This window comes from Ostrea edulis, chromosome 3 (genome assembly GCF_947568905.1).
Source record: "Ostrea edulis chromosome 3, xbOstEdul1.1, whole genome shotgun sequence".
Taxonomy (NCBI): domain Eukaryota; kingdom Metazoa; phylum Mollusca; class Bivalvia; order Ostreida; family Ostreidae; genus Ostrea; species Ostrea edulis.
This window is the reverse complement of record NC_079166.1, coordinates 71,749,455-71,773,652: the sequence shown is the minus strand read 5'-3', so window position 1 is coordinate 71,773,652 and position 24,198 is coordinate 71,749,455. Positions and strand designations below refer to the sequence as shown.

Sequence of the window (24,198 nt, the reverse complement as noted above, 5' to 3'; positions counted from 1 at the left end):
ACATACTTAGGTGCCATCATAAGTAAAGATAATGGAACATCAAAAGACATAACATCGAGAATTAGCAAGGTAAGATCAGCTTTTTGTCAGTTAAGACCTTTATGGAGATCTGGAAAAGTTTCCCTTAAAACTAAAGTAAAGATCTATAGCAGTAATGTCAAGTCCATATTACTTTATGGAGCAGAGTGCTGCAAACTTGTTCAGAGCGACCTTAAGAAGTTATCATCTTTTCATAACACCTGCCTTAGGAGAATCTGCAAAATCTATTGGCCGAAGAAGATCTCTAATAAAGACCTAAGGAGTAAAACATCTCAAAAGGGCATCAAATTAGAAATTAAACAACGCAGATGGAGGTGGCTAGGGCACGCCATGAGAATGAACAAAGCATGCCCAGCAAATGTCGCTCTCAGATGGACTCCTGAAGGGAAAAGAAAGAGGGGAAGACCAAAAGAAACCCGGCGAAGAATGATAGATGGAGAGTTGAAAGAGATGGGACTAACCTGGAAAGAAGCAGAAAAGAAGGCACGGGATAGACAGGTGTGGCGGAAGCTGATTTCAGCCTTATGTGCAGACATGCACGAAGAGGATTAAGTAAGTAAGTAAGTAAAATATCAGATTGTTTAATTCATATTTCACTTGTCTAAAACCGTTCAATGATAATGAGTCAGAATTTTAAACATATGCATTGAATCAATGTCGTGTGACCTTTGGGGTTTTTAATTGTATAGATTTCCTTATATCAAGTGATTTTCATAACGTTAGTATATTTTATCATTTACATTACCACAAAAAACCACAAACAGATATTTCTATGTCATGATTAACAAGCGTAGTGGCATGTTCATCCGACACTCCTCCCACCTTCGATAAATACGTCAGCAGGAAACCAGATGTTTTTCTTGTTACCTTTAATTACCTTCAAGAAACTGAAAAATGCAACGTATACTCATGTTAGAATTTACTCAACTTCACCAAATTTTCACTTTTCTCCGTTGTCCTTGGTTCATTTTAATTAACATTTGTGGGTTTTTTGTTCTTTGTCACAAACATTTCTCTGGATCCGCGTCGTAATTATTATGATTTAATATTAAAAAGCGGCATGTTTGACCCACAACCATTAAAATCTAGGCTAGAAAGTTGATCATGGCAGAATTGTGGATCAAATAAAAGGTACTGCACAAGGAGAAGGCGGTGATGAATGTTAGTTTTCCTAATTAAGTCACATGTGCAACATATGGCAGATTTTGATACCTTCAAAATCAGAAACTTATTCCACGTTCCCAATTATCTTTATTGCACTTATAATTTGAGCCATTTTCTTTCAAAGGAAAACATCACAGTTTGTATTCGATTTCAAGCACTACACATTTCATGTCACACTTGTGTTGAGTACGTCACTGTAGACTTGCGATCCGGGTTCTATCTGAGCGCCACAGGTTGGACAAGAAGGACCTATAAAGAAACAAATGTAATCTCTACAAAATTCAGTGATATGTGTTTTGCATTATAACCATACCCGTCGTTATTCACCTTTCTAGTGAATGTATGTACTAGCGGGAAAAAGAAACTGCATACACTTAAAATTCAAATAAAAACATAAAAAGTATTCTTTGATCGCTCCTTATTCTTAAATGCGTAGTTTGATATACTAAATACGTGTTTGAGCATTCAATTTATTAAATATCGTGTTCGACTCGTCTTAACGACCACAACACACGTTTCTGGAGTTGCAAGCTTTAGCGACACATTGTAATTAATCAATTAGAATTCCTTGCATTCATTGACAGTATTTATGGCATTCAATGAATTGAAATAGAGAAACATTCAGTGGTTTTTGGAATACAAGTTTGATTGAAAGATGACTTGCATTATTGAAAATGATCGATCACGTGCTATTGAGGTGCTGGAAGCTGGGATGTTTGATAGTAATGTGGCAAGGCAGTTTGGAGTTCATATTAAGGCTTTATATGGAGATGATATTAGCATACTGGCACCGTTCGGGACCGCCCACGATCATGACGCCCGCGTGTGTCGGCAAGATACATATATACGGACGTCACATTTGCATAAGCAATTCCAATTCAAAGGTTTCTTTGACTGCTAGAAGCATCCCTGGTCGTCGACGGATAAGTCCTTGTACCGTTAGGAACAGATTGCGAGACGCCAACATCCGTCCTCGACGTCCTACCATCCGTCCTGTTCTTCTCTGGCGTCACCGTGTTACGAGGTTAGCATTGTGTAAGAGGCATGGTCGTTTCAATAAAAGGGATCGGGCAGAAGTTTCGTTTACGGACGAGTCGAGATTTCATCTCAACAGCAGTGACGGTGGTGTTCGGGCTTACCGTCGTGCCGAATAACATCAAATTTATGCCTGCATTATTCAACGCCGCCAATTCAGTGGAGGGGGCGTTATGAATAGGAGTGGAATTACGACACACGGAATGACCATGTGGTGACAGTGGAGGTAAACTTTAACGACGTACGCTACCGTGACGAGATTGTACGTCAGTACGTCATTCCATTCATTCACAACCACCAGCGTAACGTCATTCTACAGCAGGACAACACACGACCACACACCACACACGTTGTTAGTGAACATCTTCAGCAGCAAAACGTGAATGTGCTACCCTTGTCTGCGATGTCAACGGATTTATTACTTATTGAACATGTTTGGGATGAAATGGAGCGACGTTTACGTCAAGAGTCATACCCCTGTTACGTTGAACGCTTTGTGTCGTTCTTTATTGTGCATATGGCGAAACATTCCCCAGGAATTTCTGCATAATCTGATTCGCTCAATGCCTCGTAGGTGTGAAGAATGTATAGGTGCAAATGGCGGTCATTTGAGCTATTGAACTTGTGAAACATTCGCACCCTCCTTATTTTCAGTGGCTGTTGGTATCAGCCATAATGTACATAATCCGTGATTTGATGTTTGAATTGAAAGAAAATACATTACATCAATTAATGCTTTACATAATGCAACATAATATTTTGTATATGAATCTATAAATAAAATTACTTAACTATGCAGTTTCCTTTTTTCGCTAGTATTGATAACTTTTATGAAAAATGCTTAAATCTCATTGGCCAAGAAACGTTTGAAAAAAAGACAATACTTCCCCGTGGACGAAAAAAGCACACCCTCCAAAGTGATGAAAAGGTGAATATAACGAAAGGTCATCAGTCTCAAGATTTATCAATAATATACAATTATTGCTGTTTTTGAGGTCAATACGATGATTTAGACACCTGAGGAGTACAATATTCCCCGAGCCCGAAGGGCGAGGTGAATATTGTACTTCAAAGGTGGCTAAATCATCGTATTGACCTCAAAACAGCAATAATTGTTTTATTATATGATTAAATGATAAAAAAAAACCTTCAAGATTGTTCTTTGCTTTAATTGTAAGTTTCAACGACCTATTTTTAGTCCTATGTGGAAAAAAATAATTCCTTATGTTCACCTGGAAGGTCACGTGCAGGGAAACATAACGTAGTATGATTTCTACATTGTTGGATCTCAGCCAATGAGAGAGCTATGAATTATTCAATCATATAATAAAACTTGTTATTGGGTCTAATGTTATCTGGCATGTTTCATACACATTGTTTGGTTGTTCTTTTTACACTGATTTTAACTACGGATTACCCCGTTTACTTGATCAAGGTATAGGGTTCACAGTGGATGTGACAGGTCGGCAATAAATGTTTACTCCTCCTAGGAACCTAATCCCACCTCTGGTGTGTCATGGGGTCCGTGTTTGCCCTACTCTTATTTTGTCTTCTTTATAGGAGTTATTTTCATTATAAAGATAATATTTTTATAATGAACAGGAAACAGTAGTTGGCATCGGGTGATATAAATCACATACATTAAATTGATACACGTGTGGTTCACAGTTGTCTATTCTAAGACGTTGTTTGAACGTTTGAATTAGTTGCGGTAATCCAGATTTTTAAAATTCAGTTTTTGTGCGTTTTATTTGTATTTGATAAATGTATGACATTCAATATGATAAAAAACTTCAATGTTAACCCCAACTTCATGCAGTATCTATATTTACTAAGGAGATTGGTTTTGTTTGACTATCTAGCTGTGTTTTCCTTTGAGGAAGTTCACAGCAATTCATGAGATTGATCACTGTTCCTTATACTCGTCTTTCATCGTTTAATCATAAAAAGCATTCCTATATTTTTGCATTACTAGTTCAATTCAGTTTTGTATACAACTAATGGCATAATTGATCTTAGTTGGGGTTTTTGTTGACAAATCTTAAACACTGTGTACTGAGCTTACACACTATATATAGTGGGGGGGGGGGGGGTATTTTCGCTATCTTTACCATATCTTGGATATCAAACACATCGACTTCGCATTCAGTACAATACAATACGTAGTTATATATCGTATTTAGATATCCATACCTGTCGTTTTGACGGAAATCAAGCTCGTCCTCGACATCGATTTCAGTAATAAGTTTGGTTGATCGTCTGTAAAGGGGTCCATAATATCCTTGCGTATCAATTTGGGTTTGTTTGGCTTTAGGTTGTTTTTCTTCATATACTGAATAATCTGTGTAGACAAAGCCGCCATTGCCTCTTTGGCCTACCGATTAAAATTGCCCTCATGTAATTTTCCAGCTAAGACTTACATAACAAGAAATCGTCAGATGTAAATCAGTGTACATGTACTTACCAAAGCTGCGTTGCCACCAGTGTTGATATTTTCTTTATGAAAAGCAACAAAATGTGTGTTTGTCCGCACAGCCACCTCACGTGTTTTCTTGTTTTCCAGAGGTGAGTCTAAACCGATGTGAAATTGCTCCTGTAATTCACACACATACACACTCTTTAACTGTCGCATGTGATCTACTTACCAAAATTAAACACCTCGTAGAATTATGGTTCATTTACCGTAAATCTACACTGAAACATAAAAACAATATAGAGTAAAACTCATCAAATTACATGATGACAGGAGATGCTTACTCCTATGGTATCTACACTCATTTCTTTTGTAACTATGGGTCCGTGGTAGTCATGTTCACGGATTTGTATTTTAGAGGATTGATGAGATTGTCGTCACCTTCACCTTTTTTCACGAATGTGGTTTTATTGAAATAACACGAAATTCCAATTATACATGTAAGTTACAAAGAACGAAACCCTATAACCACTTACCATGAGACTAAAATCTGCTGGTCCCACACCGATAAAGATGACGGACAAGGGGAGGTGACTGAAGGCAATCAGTTTCCTTAAAGTTTTGTTGATATCATTAATGACACCATCCTAAAATAGTACAGGGAATGATATAAGGGCACCGTGAAACTATCGACTCAATCTGGATACGACATATATCAAGTTAAAAAAAAACATTTTAAAAAATTAACATATAAAAGTACTAGCACCTGTGCAAGTACTTTGAGATTAATAACATAATTTCATCAACAAATACAACATATACAGATATTCCAACCCTCAGAATGGCGGTCACGTGATGATAACGCATGCACTTACTGTGATTATCATTAAGACTGTGTAGATCTGTTTTTGTTGTGACATGTTCTGAGACTCCGCCAATGCTGCTGCCTTTTCTAACATTGGAGCTAACTGTGTTGGTCCCGAGAAATGTAGCGATGGCAGCGCCCCCTCATACTGGCTGATAGCATTCTGCAACAAATGATAATAATAGCAATTAAAGCGTCTTTGGTGGTGAAGCAAAAGCCCCAATTTAAGGTTGCGCTAAAATATGAAAGTTTACTCATCCTGTTGTGTAATACATTGTACTTGATTAACACCTGTGATCTAGACACGATTCTAGGCGTTCTATTTTTAGAACGACATTTATCAAAGTTGAATAGAAAGATGACGTAATAAGTGTTTTACCTTCACACTGTATGTTTCTGAAGAAAAAATTCTCTTGGAATCTATTTTAGTATAAGTAGACTGTAAATTGTGACAATAAGCACCCTACAGAATTAGGTTTACATCTGGGGATTGGATTGGACTTAACAGCAGAATTGTGGTAATATATATTCTTTTGTGTGAATTCAGCTCGGCGGTTAACAAGCATCGGGCACTGTTTTTGTGAAGTTTGATTAGACCTACTGTAAGTTGATAATTTTTTCTGAAAATAATTATAGATTAATTCGTAATTTTTTAATTCTTTGTGACTGGTTTCCGCTTGTCACGGGTTATTCTGACCCATAACAAAATATTATCAAACACGGAACGCTAAATCATGATGACCCCAAATATTGCATCACATTTTCAGTTTAGAATGGAATTACATGTACTCTAAATACAGGTAAAGCTACTGCACATTCTGAAATTTATTATTGCGTACATTAACGTGAAGCACCATTCACGAACTGAAAATTCTAGCTTTCATTTCAATATCACTGAAATGCTTGTAAAAACATTTGATCATTGGTCCATCATTTCCAGCTCCCGAGATTTGACGTCTACTAGCTATTTTTAAAAGATAGTACTCGTGTAAAATAAGAAAACTACAGTATTTTGCACCTCCACATTGGAAGTCAATGACGTAATTAATTGTGATATGACAAATATAGGAAAATTTGTACCTTTATTCCCTTGACAAACACTTCCTTAGTTAGAGGAAAGCAATGCGACACGTTCTTCTTGTTCTTCCAGTTAGCACCAAACCCGTAGAGGGCAATCTCCTGTTCTATATTATACTGACAAATCATTGCACCGAGCGTGTCCATGGCATCCATATACTGGTTCTCCTGGAAAGCCAATCAAAATTCGGTTTGTGGAAAGCCAATCAAAAGTCAGTTTATGGAAAGCCAATCAAAAGTCAGTTTGTGGAAAGGCAATCGAAAGCTCGTTTTCAATGTTTTGTAAACATCAATTAAAACTAGGAATAATTCAACAATACACAGTACATTTATTATATCGCATTGCATTCAACATTTTCAACACAAATGAATATATAATGTGAAACAACCCAAATACACAATGTGAAACAGTATGCTTGGAGACACTTACCCGAGTATTGCTTAAACTGTGAAGAGACAAATCTTCGTCTATAGCACCATTGGAAGCCTGAAATGTAAAATAATACAAGCCAACTACACCCCGTCATATTCGAAGACAATGTAAAGCTCATTTACAAACACCAAGAAAAATAATCAATTGCTAATTACCGTGAAATCTATTGCAACTATAGGTTGAATTAGAAGGCCCCCTCTAATGAAATCAAACAGTGAATATTGCATATCTACTCTGGAATGACAAAAAGTGATATATCATAAATAACACATGATTATTACAATTATCATCAGATTTTGAACTACAAACAGGTGCCCGATGATTGGTATGGAAATTAACACAACTCACTTAAACTGGAAGAGCCTTAAGGATCCCGATAGAGTGTTCTTTTTGTTCTTTGTTTCTTTTTTAGGACTCGATAAGTAAAGCTCAATAAAACTTCCATTCCTAAACAACAAGCTCCAACAGTTAAGATCAAGAGAAATGACAAAAGAAAAGTAAGCATTATTGGTATCTACATTAAGAATTAGATTTGGTACTTTGACTTTTAAGACTTGGTTAGTAAAGCTCAATAAAACGTCCGTTTCTAAACAATTGGAATAAGCTGAACCTTAATTTGGAGATATTTTCGAGATATCCAAGCCAGTATTGAGTTAAAGAACATTTTTGATACAAAATGGAATGAAACATTGTGCTTGTCAACATACCCTTCTATTGTACTCATTTCTCGCAGAGTTGTATTCTTGCGTCCAACTATATGATAGTCATTGCCACTGTTGTTTAAAACAGAAAATGTTTACTTTTCAAAAGTACAAAAAGTATCCAGATCTCTAAAATCAATTAAAATTAGATTCGTCTTACATCAAAATTTAACAGAAATTGATACTTTTTTCTATTTTTAGAAATTACAAGTATGAAGCGGGTCTATACCTGAAATGCCAGACAGAAAACTGGATTCCTCTGTCCCAGTCACCATTGCACAAAGGTTGAAGGTTAATCTCAAATGGTCGCCATCTACAAAATATCCGCTCACATTAAAAGTTACAACTTTTCATATTCAACTGTTGATTATTTGGATTTGGATTTAAGGTTTCTCAACTCTTGGGTGAAGGACAGTTTTCAGGGCAAATTTAGAAATAGTATAAACCGTTATGAACTTTGATGTTTCTTAATAAACGTGACGATGCATGAGTTTTGTTTGGTTCCATCGGGTTTGGACCATTTTTATCTAGTTATTAGCATATTTTGATATAATGATTGGCCAACATGTATCTCTTCCAAATGTAACGATAATTCGTTATCAGCTAGTACTAACTGCTCTATATTGGTATTATATGGAGGCTATATCAGTCTAGGGTTGTAAATCTGAACTTATCTGGAGATAACCAGTGGAGAGAATTAATGAAAAAGACAGGCATGGTAAATTCTGAGCAAATACTGCTTTGTTAATCCTTTACAAATTCTATGATAAAATTCACCTTTTAGAATTAGGTGATTCAACATTCTACATCACCTTTGATAAGTATTACTGACTAACTAATTCTCCGATAGCGTGTATTTTCATAAGACGTATACTTGTTTTTGAAAATGTTCTAAATGCAGATTGTAAACTTGCATTTTGAGTTAAAATGTACTTCTTACAATAATCCATCCATTCAAATCTCAGAAAGAAACTATTGCGGTCATTAGCCAAATTCAAGTGTTTTAGTTAAAACTATTTAACGACGTACTTCTTGTACAAATCCAAAACATCGGGAAACATGGTATTCATGACAGAAATAAAACCTCCTATCTATTCAGGAGTTAATGAGGTGATACAAAGCCCCTACCTTGGTCTGGTTGATTTCAGGACAATCTCCGTTCTGTACACAGGGTGGTATGTAGAGCCCTTTAAGCCATCGATACATCTAGAGATCTGGAAGAAGGTGTCTGGCTGCAAAGAAGTTTGTAATATGTACAGGAGTGTGGGGTTAGGGGAACGTTAGTTACCGTATTTGATGGGAACTCAACATATGATACGAGAATATAGATAAATCTAAGGTTCTCTTATATCAATTCAAGTAAACCAGAGCAGTCATTTTACACCTTACTCGGGTAACACGGAAAGCTCATAGTACACCTTACTCAGGTAACACGGAAAAGCCATATTACACCCTTTTCAGGTAATAAAGAAGTAATATTTCAATTTATTTAACACCTTATTCAGGTAGCACAGAAAAGTCATATTACACCTATTTTATATAACATAGAAAAGTCAGATGACACCTTACTCCTGTAACAGAGAAAAGTCAGATGACACCTTACTCCTGTAACAGAGAAAAGTCATATTACACCTTATGCAGGTAAAACAAAAGTCATATTACACCTTTTTCAGGTAACACAGGAAAGTAATATTACACCTTATTCGGGTAAAACAAAAATGTCATATTACACCTTATTCAGGTAAAACAAAAAAGTCATATTACACCTTATTCAGGTAAAACAGAAAAGTCATATTACACCTTATTCAGATAACAAAGAGAAGTCATATTACACCTTATTCAGATAACAAAGAGAAGTCATATTACACCTTATTCAGATGACAAAGAGAAGTCATATTACATCTTATATACATTACAACTGCATGTTTCGTTACCTTATTCAATGACAGAACACCTTTCTTGTCCAGTTTATGGCCTCCAGCATGAATGGAGACTTTATTCCGCGATTCCCTCATGATTTCTGTTGTAATACTGATTAACCCTCGACCTTTGGCATGACCTAATGATAAAATACAAATTGTTCTAGGAATATCAGCAATAGTACATTAATTAGCTATTTGTAGAACAGCGTATTTTTCTGCTTTCTACAAAGAAATGCTATTTTATAATTGGTCATTCTATTCGTGTTTTAATTGAATTTTTGTGTTTTGAATGACATGAAAATGTGAAATATGACATTTCAACTTTTCTCGAAAGTTACCGTTCTTAGCCGCTGTTACTCACCAGGTGTTAGGTAAGAAAAACGCTGGTACATGTATCAAAACTTGATTTATCAATTGTAATCTTTAGTTTACAAAGTGTAAACCATATGATATAGTTTTCATCTGTGGAATTTTATTTTATGATGTAAACTATCATCTTACAAATATTTAGCTAAGTTGAGTAAGAATTGCCTATTACATATAATATTGTTAACAAACTATAATCAACACTCGTTAATTAAAGTTTATGGTTGTTAAAAAAAATCCCACAATCCCGTGAGGACCCGGGTTAGAATGGTCCTCAGTACCCCTTGCTTGTCGTTAGAGGCGACTAAATGGGGTGGTCTTCCGGATCAGATCGCAAAAACTGAGACCCATTATCACGGAAGGTGTGATACGATAAAGATCCCTCCCTGCTCAAAGGCTGTAAGCACAGAGCTTGGCCTAAATTTTGCAGCCCTTCACCGGCATTGGTGACGTCTCCATGTGAGTGAAAAATTTTCGCGAGGGACGTTAAACAGTATAAAACTTAACCCACTTTTCATGAAACTATTCGTAAGATAAACTATGTTTTACCTTTGTTTTCAATTGTTACATGGAATGTTTTAGATGTTAAATGCCCCTTAAAGGGGGCGTGCCACACTAGAGAAATTTGATATGGATGAAAAGTGGAGGATATATGCAATAATATTTTGAAATAGATAACTTTCAAATTAACTTTATATAGTCAAAAGATTCAGTTGTAGTAGAAAGCAATCTGAAAAAAATTATGGTTCAGCAGTCGACCTACTGAGCTACTCACCAAGGCGCACCGCCTTTTTTTTTTTTTAATAGTATTAGTGTTTTTATATGTATATTGGTTGGGATCAATTTGTGTAATTTACATGTTTATTTGCTCATTTGCAAACCTAGTCATTAGTAAACGGTTGTTTGTATTAAGTTGTCCCAGCCAATTAATTCTGTATATTTTGATCTATTACATCATTTTGTTTGAACTTGGTTTATTACGTCATTTATTTGATCATGATAATAAATGACATCTTCACTTAAAATGTGTTTTTCATTAGACATTTCAATGATTATTCAATCACAAAAACTGAGCTACGGAATGCCAGAGTTTTTTGCTCGTATATGAGTTTTTCTATTTCAAAATTGCGGAATATAAAGGCGATGATGTGTTAAATAAATAGATAAATATTGTTGATATTTATATTTCCATCCATGTTTTAAAAGGAAGTCAGCCATTATGACAATGTAGATTACCTCCTTAAACTGCACACAAATATCGTATAGCAAGTCATAAATCATGATTTGTTTGTTTGATTATTTTACGTCCTGTTGAGAATTTGTCATTCATATTGAGACGTCACAAGCTGTAGTTGAAGTACCATAAATTTAGACTAATAAGCAATTACAGCCGCAACCATGAGGGCTCTCTAACGTGCCAACGCCTGCCGCGACACAGGACCTCCGTTTTTAAGGTCATCTCCAAAAGACCTGTGATTCTCACTTCAAAATGCCGAGTGTTTGGCGAAGGAGCAATCACTACCTGTTTGAGGCGGCCATGGCACTAGCGAGATTAACAGTCGTTAATTACTATAACATAATGTCGAGAGATATTCATAGAACCACTAAAGACATAATCAGTATCAATTACACTTATAATTCATATGGGAAATAAATATGTTCTTATCATACCGGTACATTCAACGAGGACATTTTCACAGACTAGAAGTCGTGAAGTAACGTTTACACATAATTAAATGTCTTTTCGGAGAGGAAAACTTAAACTAGGATATACCTAGTTTGTAAAGAGACGCTAAACTACATGAACATGTTTGTACGCATTCAGAGAAAAATATTATACCAATATATGATTATTATTTCAAAATTAAGGATTATCTCCCTTACGCATAGCTCTTATCCTTAGACGAATTTGACTCCACTTTTTTGGCACACTGTTTTTCCCTATAATAGCTCTAAAACTTCATTGTTATTTCGGATTTCAAACATTTCGGTTGAGCATCACTGACGAGACATCATTTGTCGAAATGCGCATCTGGTGCATCAAAATTGGTACCGTATAAGTTTTACCTACTGTATATACAGCCTAAATTCCCTTTTGGTTATTTTAACAGTTTTGTCTCCAAATCTGTTTCCATAAGTTTTAATTTCCCGTTCTATGCAACTGTTATGGCGAGGTAGTATCACGACGTGCAGAAAATAAGGCGTAGACAGTAATGATAAACTGTAGAGACTGAAGTTCTACTGTGAAATGTTTATATATTTCCATGGTTACGTACCAGGAACTCTCAGGTTTTTGTTGGTTGTTTTGATTTGACTATTTTCATCTATAAGGTTATGAAGACAATCTTCTACTGATCCCACATAGTCATGATGCTTCAAGTCTTGAGATCTGTAAAATAATGCAAGGTAATTTAGTGGGGGAAAATACGTATGTATCTTTATTTCTAACCTTGTTTGTTCGCATGAATTAATACTGCATTTATACATCGGACCTCTTGTTTTATCTAAGTACATAAGTACAGTGAGAGCTGTCTTATTCGACATACACTGGGAAGCAAATTCGTGTCGGAATACACAGTGTGTCGGAATAAACAGTGTAAAACAAGGAATGAAAATATGATATTCAGAATGAAAATAAGAATAGGAATGTTCAATGAAACGGATTACACGTATCGGGTTAGGGAGTTTAAATTGTGTCTATGTATCCCTGTGCAATATCGTGGCTCACCGAGAGAATAAATGAACATGCGTCTATGACCGTGTGGGGAAAAAAGTAAAAAGTCATTTTAGAAGAAAATATTTCACCATGTTACCTGCTGTCAATATCATACACGGAAAACATCATCTGTTGTGTCAGTCCAGGCTCAAACTCCAATACAAAACTTTTGACGAACTGAAAAGAACACGAAATATAATTACAAGTCAATGGAAGTTTTTTTTAAACAAATCAAACATACAGTTAATTAGGTGTTGTTTAAATTATGTATACTTTGCAAAAATCATGATCATGTACCGTAATTAGATTTTGATATCTGAAATTAAACGCTTTGTTAAACTTTATTTGTGATTAATACTGTTATTTCTCTCTTGGAAAGTAAAGCTTATATATGTATATTTTATCACATTTATCTAACATTCTTGAAGAATCCCAAGACTGGCAAGGTATACATATATACTGTAGTCAAGCCGTCAATTATGTTTTAATAAAGGCTTTCAGACAGAGTAGTGCTGTAATAATAATAAAATTGAAAAGCCGATCTGATATGTCAATGATTGCTATATTGGGAACACACTTTTGACATTGATAACATTGATGACATTTTGGTTTGTGGTTTTCTAAAATTCACATATTTCATGTCTTCGTATTTCGGTATCTTAAATAACACGAGTTTTAGATACATGATTTATGACGTCATACCTGTGGATTAAGGGTGTTTCTGATCGCTTCAGTCCTATCATACTCCTTCCATTGTCCGAATTGTCGCACAAACAGAACGCACATGGGATCTGATTTAGTAAAATCGTCTAGATCCGCCAAATTGGTACAACTGATCAAGATCTCTATCTTACTTCCGGCCAGGTGCCCGAGGCCCGTGGACAGTGTGGTTGACATTGTCGTGTCTGATTTCTGTAATTATCGCTGTATCATTGCGCCGGTGTTCACTTTAAATGTGTTCTGTAAAGTACCAATACAATGCAGTGTTAGATAAATGTAAGAATAAATGATTATGTCTTTATGTCAGTTAGCGAAACGGTTCCAAAGCTTTAAATCATAATCATTTCAGTTTGAAGGCAAGAGTCAGATAATGAAAGTTTGCGGACCTTTAAATGGAAACGAATTAAATTTTGTATGGAAATCACAATCTTTATGGAAAATACCTGTCATGTGTGCATACACCAGGTTCAATTTTAAAATTATTTAGCGTAAAACATTTAACCCCCCCCCCAATCAAATTATATCCATAGGCATATGCCGTTATAAACTTTGATTCAAATTTAAAATCACGGAGGGCATGTGTTGTTGGTGGTTATATGCAGATGTTTTTTCATTTTTCCTATAGACTCCGATCATCGAATTCACAAAAGACAACCTAGGATTTCATTCATGATCTACATGTAATTAGATGGAAGGGAATCGGACCATTTCCATTGTCCTGTTCAAACCACTCTACTGACTAAATACTTTCTCAATACAATGGAAATCTCTGAAACTCTTGAAAATAGACAGAAATTTAAATGTCCTTGATTCGAGATTCCCTTCATCGATAATATTTATTGTTGTGATCGGCAAAATTCTATTAACACACTTAAACCCACATCTACACACGATACAGTTACAACTGAATGAGGAGAAGAACGAATATAAAACTTCTAAAGAAAATAGCGCTGCTGGGGTGATTAGTTTTGAATAATAATTAGTTTTTAATGCTGCCTTCGCCATGGGAGAGAATTTCGTATTTTGAAATAGGTAAAAAAAACAATCTGGCCAGAGAGAGAGAGAGAGAGAGAGAGATCCTGTATGTTTACTGCACGTAATGAATGTATTAGTTTGTCAGATGATGAAAACCGCCACCGTTATATAATTATATACATGTATGTATCTATTAGTATGCAATAATCGATGTTTTGAGAAAGATTTTTTCATCATTCAGCAATTATATACATTCAGCACGGAGGGTAGGTGTACACCAGTCTTATGTTGATACTAATGAAACTAACATTGTAAACAGAACAGTATTCTTATAAACCAGATTTTTTTTTAATATAATGGTTATATTGTTTTCTTATATCTCGAACCAAATTTCATTTTTGGCCCCATGTACCATCTGATTTTGGTTTTAAGAGAATAAACGAACTTCAATTTCGAACTTTATAGATAAATTGTTGGTTGTTTTTTTTTTTTTTTTTCAAATGAATATGATGGGGTGTAACCTAGTATATTGAAAGCGGTAGTCGCTGACTGTCGGAATGTTACATTTAAAAGTGTAGTCTACAGGATGTAGAAATCACGGTATACTAATACCATATCACAGACGACATTGGAATGGAGTCTACTTATATATTGGATCTAGTCTATGGTGGGATAGAGTCTACTCATTACGCTCAGCCTATCTGGAATGGAGTCTTGTCATTAATCTCGGTCTCTCTGGAATGGAGACCAATCCAAGTTATGTCTTAAAGGGTATCTGAATAGGGATCTAGCCACTGTTCCCATTATATCTCAAATGAATTATATTCATTAATTCCATTCCATTCATTCATCCCAGTCAACGTGAAAGATAGACTGTTGATCCCAGTCAAAATGAAAGATAGACTGTTGATCCCAGTCAACATGAAAGATACGCTATTAATCCCAGTCAACATGAAAGATACGCTATTGATCCCAGTCAACATGAAAGATAGACTATTGATCCCAGTCAACATGAAAGATACGCTTTTGATCCCAGTCAACATGAAAGATAGACAATTTATCCCAGCCGACATGAAAGATACGCTATTGATTCCAGTCTAAGTGAGTGGCGTACATGTATATTTGTTAGTCCTGGTGTTATACTATAGTGCATTGTATCTACAATGGAGATGAAATCTGGAATGAAATCTTAGACTATTCATTCATTGGTTTCAGTTTGCCTGGAATATTATTTGAGTCTTTCGGTTGAAAAGATCCCCTATCAACTTTTGGACACGATGCTATCGAAAACAGGGAACATGACTATTACAAACATAATTCATTTTAAAAAATTTGTCCAGTAACATGACAGAGAGTATTATGAAGACTTCATATTCTAATCAACGTGTATTATGCACACGTGCTTTATAACAGTCATAGTATATATATATATATATATATATATATATATATATATATATATATATATATATGTCGTGCAGTTTCTTATTGACTACATCCTCGCAGTTCAGGTTATGATAGATTTCAATACATTCAGCCAAAAGGGTGTGCGTGTTTGCAATCCCCGTAATCCCCCATTAAATCCGCCAATGGATTTATACGTGTATTAATGTCATGTGCACTTACCGAAGTGTTTATACACGTAACCATACAATATCGACATCACCATCCCCGACAGTTAATCTGTTAATATTGGGAGAGAGGTCATAATCCTAAATGTATGTCATTCATAATTCAGACAGTATAGATTCCGTGCACCCGTGATAAGGCTGGTAATTTATAATGATCTTACTTAAACCAGACCTAAAACAAACACAGCGTGTTTCGACAAACTCAGCGACATATAACCCTACAGTTTATGTCTTTACAATTATGGTCCTTCTTGTTTGGAATCAGGTGCGTGATGATGGATGTTTGTAAATCCGATTGATCTGATTTATAAAGTTGTTTAAAAGGACAATGCATTTCTAGATCATGGAATTAAGTTTTTTTTTATCTTTAAAAAAAATTATGTGTAATGTCGTGGTTCGTATAGATGAAATTCTATAGCTTAGAAAACTTGGGCCCCAGGATCATAAACTAAGAATATACTTTAGTCGAAATTTTCTGATTAATGAAATATTAATATTTAGTATCTGTGTTAATTTAACAAGGCAGGGGTATATCTAGAGTTTTAGTGTTACTCAACTCCATTCTCAATGTATGGCTTGAAGCCTGAGCTTTTCATGTACAAATACCTTTCATGAATGCATATTCTTGTGGCGTTGCAAGGTATACATTGTGCAATTGTCAATATAATCATCGTGTCTAATTTGCAGAAAACTTTAAATTACCTCACTAGGAAAGTTTCTACATACACCAATCTCAGTATATATAGAAACACTGTGTAGATATGCATGTTTCTTACTACAGTGCATCTACTTTTAAAGATACATACATACTTGTACATGTATACATGTACGTACGTATAATATGTTATCAACAGATCTAACCAAATGACTTGAAAAAAAGAAGACTATAATCGACTCACCTTTGACAATTCTCATCTCAATCCAATACGAAGGAAATCGTTTTGTGAATCAGATGGTATTGAACATAAACCAATAAAAAGAGGGCTGGTTTGTTTTTGTTTAGTATCGCCAGGACTATTTAAATACCTCACATGTACTGGTACGCTGTGTTGTTCAGATCACCTCTACGAACCGCAGCGGATTCACCGGGTCATTGAACAGATCTACGAGATCGATAGTCAATCGAATGTGTGATTGATTTTTTAAATTGATTTTGATTGTCATTCCCATACGGTATCAAGGATCCAGATTAAAACAACCATTTCCAATTATATTGTTTATACATAAAGACAAGAGTACACAGGTACCGTGAAGGCAGGTGATTTAATTCTACGGGTGGTTTAATTCCAATTTGGTTGATATTAACAGGCTTATAACAAATTGATTGCTTTTAAAAATATCTCCTGGATAAGATTTCTTAACATAAGTGGAGAGAGAGAGAGAGAGAGAGAGAGAGAGAGAGAGAGAGAGAGAGAGAGAGAGGGAGTTACTTAAAATTAAATACTTTGTAAGTTAGAAAATATATCAATATACACGTACTTATCCTCTATTTGAAATATTATCTATCTAAATTCAAACGATATAAATTTTATATACTATGTTCACTCTCAGAACACACATGCAGACGCGCGTGAGAGAAAGAGAATTGTTGTTTTTCAAGAAAGAAAATGGTCGTTTTTCAAGAGAGAGAGAGAGAGAGAGAGAGAGAGAGAGAGAGAGAGAGAGAGAGAGAGAGAGAGAGAGAGAGAGAGAGAGAGAGAGAGAATTTGGTGTTTTGGAAATTTCACTGAAGAGTTGTAAGGCAAAAGCGCTTGAAATAAATGTGAAATCACCGACTGGATTTCCCCACAATATTTTACATGTACCCATAGCAAAGCATTATTACAACCTCTTAGTTGACTACGTTTTACATACATGCATAACATTGATTAGAATGATGTGGGTTGTCGGTCGTGATTAACCCCCACGATTTTATCACGATTACTAACTTTTTTCACGATTCCATCAAGTTCAATGTGGAAATTTCCACCTCCAAGAATACTTTCTTACATATCACCTCCACGTTTATTAGCTCAAAATTGAATTAAATCTTCACACAAAGCCCACCGACTCTCATATATATACCTTAGGTCGTCCAGTTGTCTCCACTCCAAACTTTCAAAGGTGTACCTAAGGATCCGCCACATCTGCTCTACTCTTTCTACATTCTAAGAACAAGGGCAAATCCTAAAATCTCATTTGACAAGCAGAGGATACGACGTTTGCAAGATACAGTCTGCAATTGATGAGATGTCACGACAGGACCGACAGTCCCTCCTCCAGTACAAAGAACCCCTCAAAATAACGGTTCCACTAGTCACAACTTACATGTACTACACCGCCCTCAAGAACCTCAATATTATTTTGAGAAATCATCTACGCATTTTAAATAAACATGTCAATTTTATTGTATTTCAAAGAACCCCCTATACCTTCAGATATACCCGAAACCTGAAGTAGGGACTAAACTGGATAAAATTTACCTAATGTGTGTGTGTGTGTGGGGGGGGGGGGGGTCAAGTTACATGCTCTGACCTCAAATATCCATTATACAAACATATCCCATACACTGATAGTATTAGTGGTCCTGTCACGGGGCGTAGCACGGCTTTACAAAATACATGTAGTAGGAAACCTTTCCAGCAAACCTAAACCAGTATGTATATTTCATCATTTGCGATGTCTGCCAAAAACAGTATATAGGAGAAATAATAGACATCCGCAAATAGAACAACAACCACTGGTCCTCTGTCGATACCAAGACAGATTGGCCAATAGCTAGACATTTCAATGACAGATATCACCGATGGGAGGTCATGACATTAATGATTAATGACCATGACCTAATTTAGTCAGATACCGAGAGAGAGAGAGAGAGAGAGAGAGAGAGAGAGAGAGAGAGAGAGAGAGCAAAGGGGAAACACATTGCCTACTCTCCTTTGTCTTTTTGACTCCATGCTGTTTTTTTTTTTTTCAAATTTATTCACGGTGCATAATAAGGAGTCTCCCCGGGTACGAGCTAATTTCACCCTGATTACCACCAGTAAGGCAATTATTACCACACCGCGCATTGTGGATCAGTGATAAAGGAGTTGGATACATCATAAATTGGGAGAACAGCATGGAGTAAAAAAATACCAGTACAAAAGCATTTCACTCCCCAATGCAGTGTCTACATTATGTTTTAATTTTTTTAGTTTTTCAAGAGCCATCGGGTCCCGTTCTGGAACCGCCTTGGACCTGTTGGGAGCCTGAGGGCCCATCAGAACCCTCCTAGACGTCCCCCTAACTTCACATCCTTCTCCTTCTAGCAGTCGCTAGCTGAGGGGGGGGGGGGGGGGGTCAAACCTATCTGTACAGCAGGAAAGGGAATACGTAATAGACCAGAGCGGTGTTTGAACCAAACCAGTGACCAAGACCGTCACGTTCCTCCCTCCTAAATGTATCCACACCTTAAATCTTTGTCCTGGCAGACATTTTCACCTGTCCCATAGGATGGTCTAGGGTATTAAACATATAACTGGAAGCGATTCGAACACGGGTCTCTCTGAATGCTCCGCAAATTGAGATGAGTGTATACCTGACACGCGCTATCAAACCTGTCCAAGTACTACAAACTAATAAATGTACCGTGACCAAGACTAATAAATGTACCGTAACCAAGACTAATAAATGTATCGTGACCAAGACTAATAAATGTACCGTGACCAAGACTAATAAATGTACCGTAACCAAGACTAATAAATGTACCGTGACCAAGACTAATAAATGTACCGTGACCAAGACTAATAAATGTACCGTGACCAAGACTAATAAGTGCACCGTGACCAAGACTAATAAATGTACCGTGACCAAGACTAATAAATGCACTGTGACCAAAAACTCGAGTCGAGATAGTTAACACATTGTGTTACTATTTTTTCCCTCATACATGCATTGTATATAAGGGAAGTCAGTTTTGATATTGACCCAGAATAAATATCTTGTCCTTGGCTAAACATGGCATGTATATTCTGTCCTCCAATTTGACCATGTAGTAATAGTAGATTTTAGCTGGTCTTTCCAGAGCTACATGTACAAATCTGTGCATATATCTATACCGCCTTTGGAATAGTGTACCGTCCGACCACAGGCACCTGAATATATAACAATAAGCCGCTCAATAAATCCAAAGATCGAAAACTCCTACCCCCTCTATATATAAATACACCCTTGTGTATTCATACATGTAGATCTATGTAGATCGAGAGGATAGGATTTTTCAATCTTTGGCGTTATTGGGCGGCTTATTGATAGTGGTCCGAAGTTAAATATGACATCTTCACTAGTCAAGGGGTATATTGATTCGAACGAATCAATAGCCCTTGACTTGTAAAGATGTCAAATGGCGGTCCCGTGCCAAGATTACCTTAGTATATATAGGTTCTTTGAACAAAATGGGGAGGGGTGTGTGTGTGCACGTCCCTCTTCTTTTACTTTCAGTGGGGGGGGGGGGGGTATCTTTTGAAAATCATTGTCACAGGCCTGTTTTGTGTATTTAACGTCTCTTTGGTGTTCCAAGAACTGTAGGCTCATAATGCCATTGACTGCAGACCGTCACTGCGACAGTTACACAGCTGTTACAGGCTGTACTTCAACTTGTCTGGTTGTACATCAAACCATTATTATAATACTCTTCGGAAATCTGGGGTTATTTCGATCCTTAATCCAAAAAATCTACTAACTCCGGTGGTACCATAGACAAAATTTACTCAAACCAACTTTGTGATAAACTACATCTCAAATTTTGCAAATCAATACTTGGTGTACATAAATCTGCAACAAACTTTGCCGTACTGTCGGAATTGGGAAGATTCCCCCTTCACTTTGACATATTAAAAAGTATGTTAAGTTACTGGTACAGACTTGAAAATCTTGGTCAGTCATTTCCACTATTGTTTGATGCATATCGAGAATCAACATTACTTTTTGAACAAAACAATTCATCATGGTTTGGTTCTATAAACTGTTTCATAACCAATATTAATGGGATTAGAGATTTGCCCATTAAAGGGGCATACCAGTTTAAAAAGGCTCTTAAAGATTGTTTATTCAAACATTACATCAAAGAATGGCATTCACACCTTACATTAAATTCAGATAAAAAACTAAGTTGCTTTTCTACTTTTAAACAAAACTTTGGTTTTGAGAATTATTTGAGTTCAATTAAAAATTTTGAGCAAAGGAGAAGTCTAACACGTTTCCGTATATCAGCTCATAGACTAAACATTGAAAGGGGACGTTACCAAAAAAATCTCTCGACACGAGAGATTTTGTCTAAGATGCAACAACAATTCAGTGGATGACGAAAAACATTTTTTATTCTCATGTAGTCATTTATCAGAAGAAAGGGTTATTTTATTCCAAATGATAGACAAATCATGTAAGAATTTTGTAAAGATGGACAGTGATCAAAAGCTTATATGGCTAATGACCAATGAAGATGGAAATATCCTCATCCAAATTAGTAAGATGATTTTAAACAGTGGGATATAATACTACAAATGTTACATTTCATTGCATTATGCACATTTTCTTTCTTCATATTTTACACCTGTAGGCTGTCTTGGCTACTGGGAGTACAAGACCAACAGTCTGGTACAACAATTCACTACCAGACTGTTAACAGGCACTGTCCCTTGGTACTCCCTGTAGTCAGGTCAACATATCGTGTTTTTATTCTCTCATATAACGCTATTCTCTTTTATATAAGTATTCTAACCTTCCTGCTTTAGACATAAAACATTCAGAACAACTGGATCCTGCGTGTAAATATGTAATATACTAGCATGCTGTATTCAGTAAGATGATTTTGAACAGTGTAATGTGATACTGCAAATACATGTCTTTAATTTGCATTCTACACATTTCCTTTACTTTACAATAGTAAGCTGTCTTGGTTACTGGGAGTACAAGACCAACGGTCTGGTACAATAAATTTATTACCAGACTGTTAACAGGCATTATCCCTTGGTGCTCCCTGTAATCAGGTCAACATATTGTGGTTTTTGTTGTTGTTGTTGGTTGTTTTTTTTTTTTTTTTTTTTGTTTTTTTTTTATTCTTTCATATAATGCTATTATTCTCTTTTATATAAGTATTCACACGACACTATCATTACCTGCTATCCCAGAAACTGTTGTGTGAGGCAGTTGGGTTATTTTATTTATCATGTTGTTAATTTAAATCTTGTCTGTAATCAGTATTTTATGGAGCGCCAAATTAACATAAACTCAAATAATTGAAGATATCTTCAATTATTTGAAGATATCATCAATTCATTTGATGCGCGCAACATGAATTAAAGATCTCTTCAAATAATTAATGATATCTTCAATTCTGAATTATTGCGCGCATTAATTGAATTGATGAGAGCATTAATTCTTCAGCTGATTTGATGCGCGCTTTATTTGAATTAATGATCTCTTCAAATGAATTAATGATATCAACAATTGAAGTGATGCGCGCTACAATTCAATTGAAGAGAGCAATAATTGATATAATGCGCGCATTAAATCAATTGATGAGAGCAATAATTGAATTGATGCGCGCATTAATTCATTTGATGAGAGCAATAATTGATTTAATGCGCGCATTAATTCAATTATTGCTCTCTTCAATTGAATTAATGATATCTTTAATTCATTTGAAGAGAGCAATAATTCTTCTAAAGAGAGCAACTATATAATTAAAGATATCTTCAATTCAACATATCCACAATTGAATTAATGATATCTTTAATTGAATTGTTGCTCTCGTTAAAAGAATTGATGCGCGCATTAATTCCTTATACAAAAGCATTGTAAATGATTTAAAGATATCTTCAATTGAATTAAAGAGATCATCAAATTATTTATATCGAGCTCTAAATTAATTATTGCGAGCAATATTTCTACTAAATTGATGCTCTCATCAAATGAATTGAAGAGAGCAATAATTGAATTGAAGAGCGCATTAATTCATTTGATGAGAGCAATAATTGATTTAATGCGCGCATTAATTCAATTAAAGAGAGCAATAATTGAATTGATGATATCTTCAAATAATTGAAGATATCTTCAATTATTTGAGTTTATGTTAATTTGGCGCTCCATAGTATTTCATATAGCTATATGGAATGAGAGTACCAAACCCCCGTATGCGTAACCCGGACGGAGTTTACCCAAGATTGAGCGGAGGTATAAATGTCTAGGTGTTGCGTGATTGGCTAATATCAAGAGTGAAATTATTTGGAATTGAAAGAAATATTATAGAGGTTCAAATTAATTGTCAGGATGAAAAATTATCGCACAAAATCGAGAAATGACTGAGGAAATTACCATGGTAGGGGTGTGCTTAAAATGAAGTGTGTAATTTACCGCAGATTGCTATGTGTTGTAAAAAAGTACAAATATGGCCTATAAAAGGCACGGGACCCTATATATTTTTTGTCATTTTTTATCAACACTTGGAATGAACTTTGAAATGTTTGCGGTCATTTGTTTAAAATCGATATAGTTAATTAGTGAGAGGGCCAAAGGTTAACATTGAGGTCTATGGGAAATGAATTGGTACTCTTTTCCCATATAGATATGTGCAGTGCAGAAGTGTGAACTCTGTCAGTATTACCGGTAGTACTTCTAAATGATTGTTATTTATTTTCATTGTTATAATTAATTGCTTGTTAACATGTACATGTCCCCCGAGGGCCCTTGATTGGTGAATAAACTATAAACTATAGAGGAGAGATGGTACACATGCAGAGAACTGGGGGATTTAAAAGCGCCGGACACCCCCATCACCCCCTTTAGTTGGCAATTTTCAACAAAAACGGCTATTTTAATTTTTGCATTTGGGGGCCTTCAACCTCCTCTCCCTTTTTAAGCGTCGCAACACCCCTTTCCATTTTGAAAACTTCTGGATCCGCCCCTGAATATACACATTGTCATTGCACATGCGGGTTAAGTCGGTGGTGTGGTGGGGGGGGTTTGTTTCCTAAAATATTTTCATGCTTAATCAACATAAAGAATGTATATAGATACATGTATTCTCATCCCAGGGTGTACATTCCGTTAATTTGTTTACTTCATTCCAAGTAGTATTATGGGTTTTGATTGGTTGATTTTATCCAATTATATGATATCTT

At 35.6% G+C, this 24,198-nt stretch overlaps 1 protein-coding gene and 1 long non-coding RNA gene across 2 annotated transcripts; one reads left to right on the top strand and one right to left on the bottom strand.

Moving 5' to 3' along the window:
• Positions 1–1,270: 1,270 nt before the first annotated feature.
• Positions 1,271–17,055, bottom strand: LOC125677159 (copine-9-like). Its single transcript, XM_048915134.2, has 17 exons — positions 16,957–17,055; positions 13,434–13,691; positions 12,829–12,908; positions 12,292–12,404; positions 9,662–9,786; positions 8,856–8,959; positions 7,957–8,040; positions 7,734–7,799; positions 7,375–7,473; positions 7,182–7,260; positions 7,024–7,080; positions 6,597–6,761; positions 5,527–5,679; positions 5,188–5,298; positions 4,703–4,831; positions 4,432–4,612; positions 1,271–1,452 (listed from the first exon to the last, which is right to left on the bottom strand). The coding sequence occupies exons 2-17, from the start codon at positions 13,626–13,628 to the stop codon at positions 1,370–1,372; spliced, it is 1,824 nt and encodes a 607-aa protein (XP_048771091.2). The 5' UTR covers positions 13,629–13,691; positions 16,957–17,055; the 3' UTR covers positions 1,271–1,369.
• On the top strand, positions 5,707–8,082 carry LOC125677160 (uncharacterized). Its single transcript, XR_007370969.2, has 3 exons — positions 5,707–6,034; positions 7,439–7,523; positions 7,929–8,082. It is a non-coding gene; the product is annotated as an uncharacterized LOC125677160 (long non-coding RNA).
• Positions 17,056–24,198: the final 7,143 nt, after the last annotated feature.

What these genes read in the sequence shown, in the direction of transcription:
- LOC125677159 (XM_048915134.2), bottom strand. Translation starts at nt 13,628, where the DNA reads ATGTCAACCACACTGTCCACGGGCCTCGGGCACCTGGCCGGAAGTAAG. An exon ending in CTGAAATCAACCAGACCAAG is followed by an intron (nt 8,041 to 8,855) that starts GTAGGGGCTTTG and finishes GATATTTTGTAG; the next exon opens with ATGGCGACCATTTGAGATTA. An exon ending in TAGTTGCAATAGATTTCACG is followed by an intron (nt 7,081 to 7,181) that starts GTAATTAGCAAT and finishes TTTACATTTCAG; the next exon opens with GCTTCCAATGGTGCTATAGA.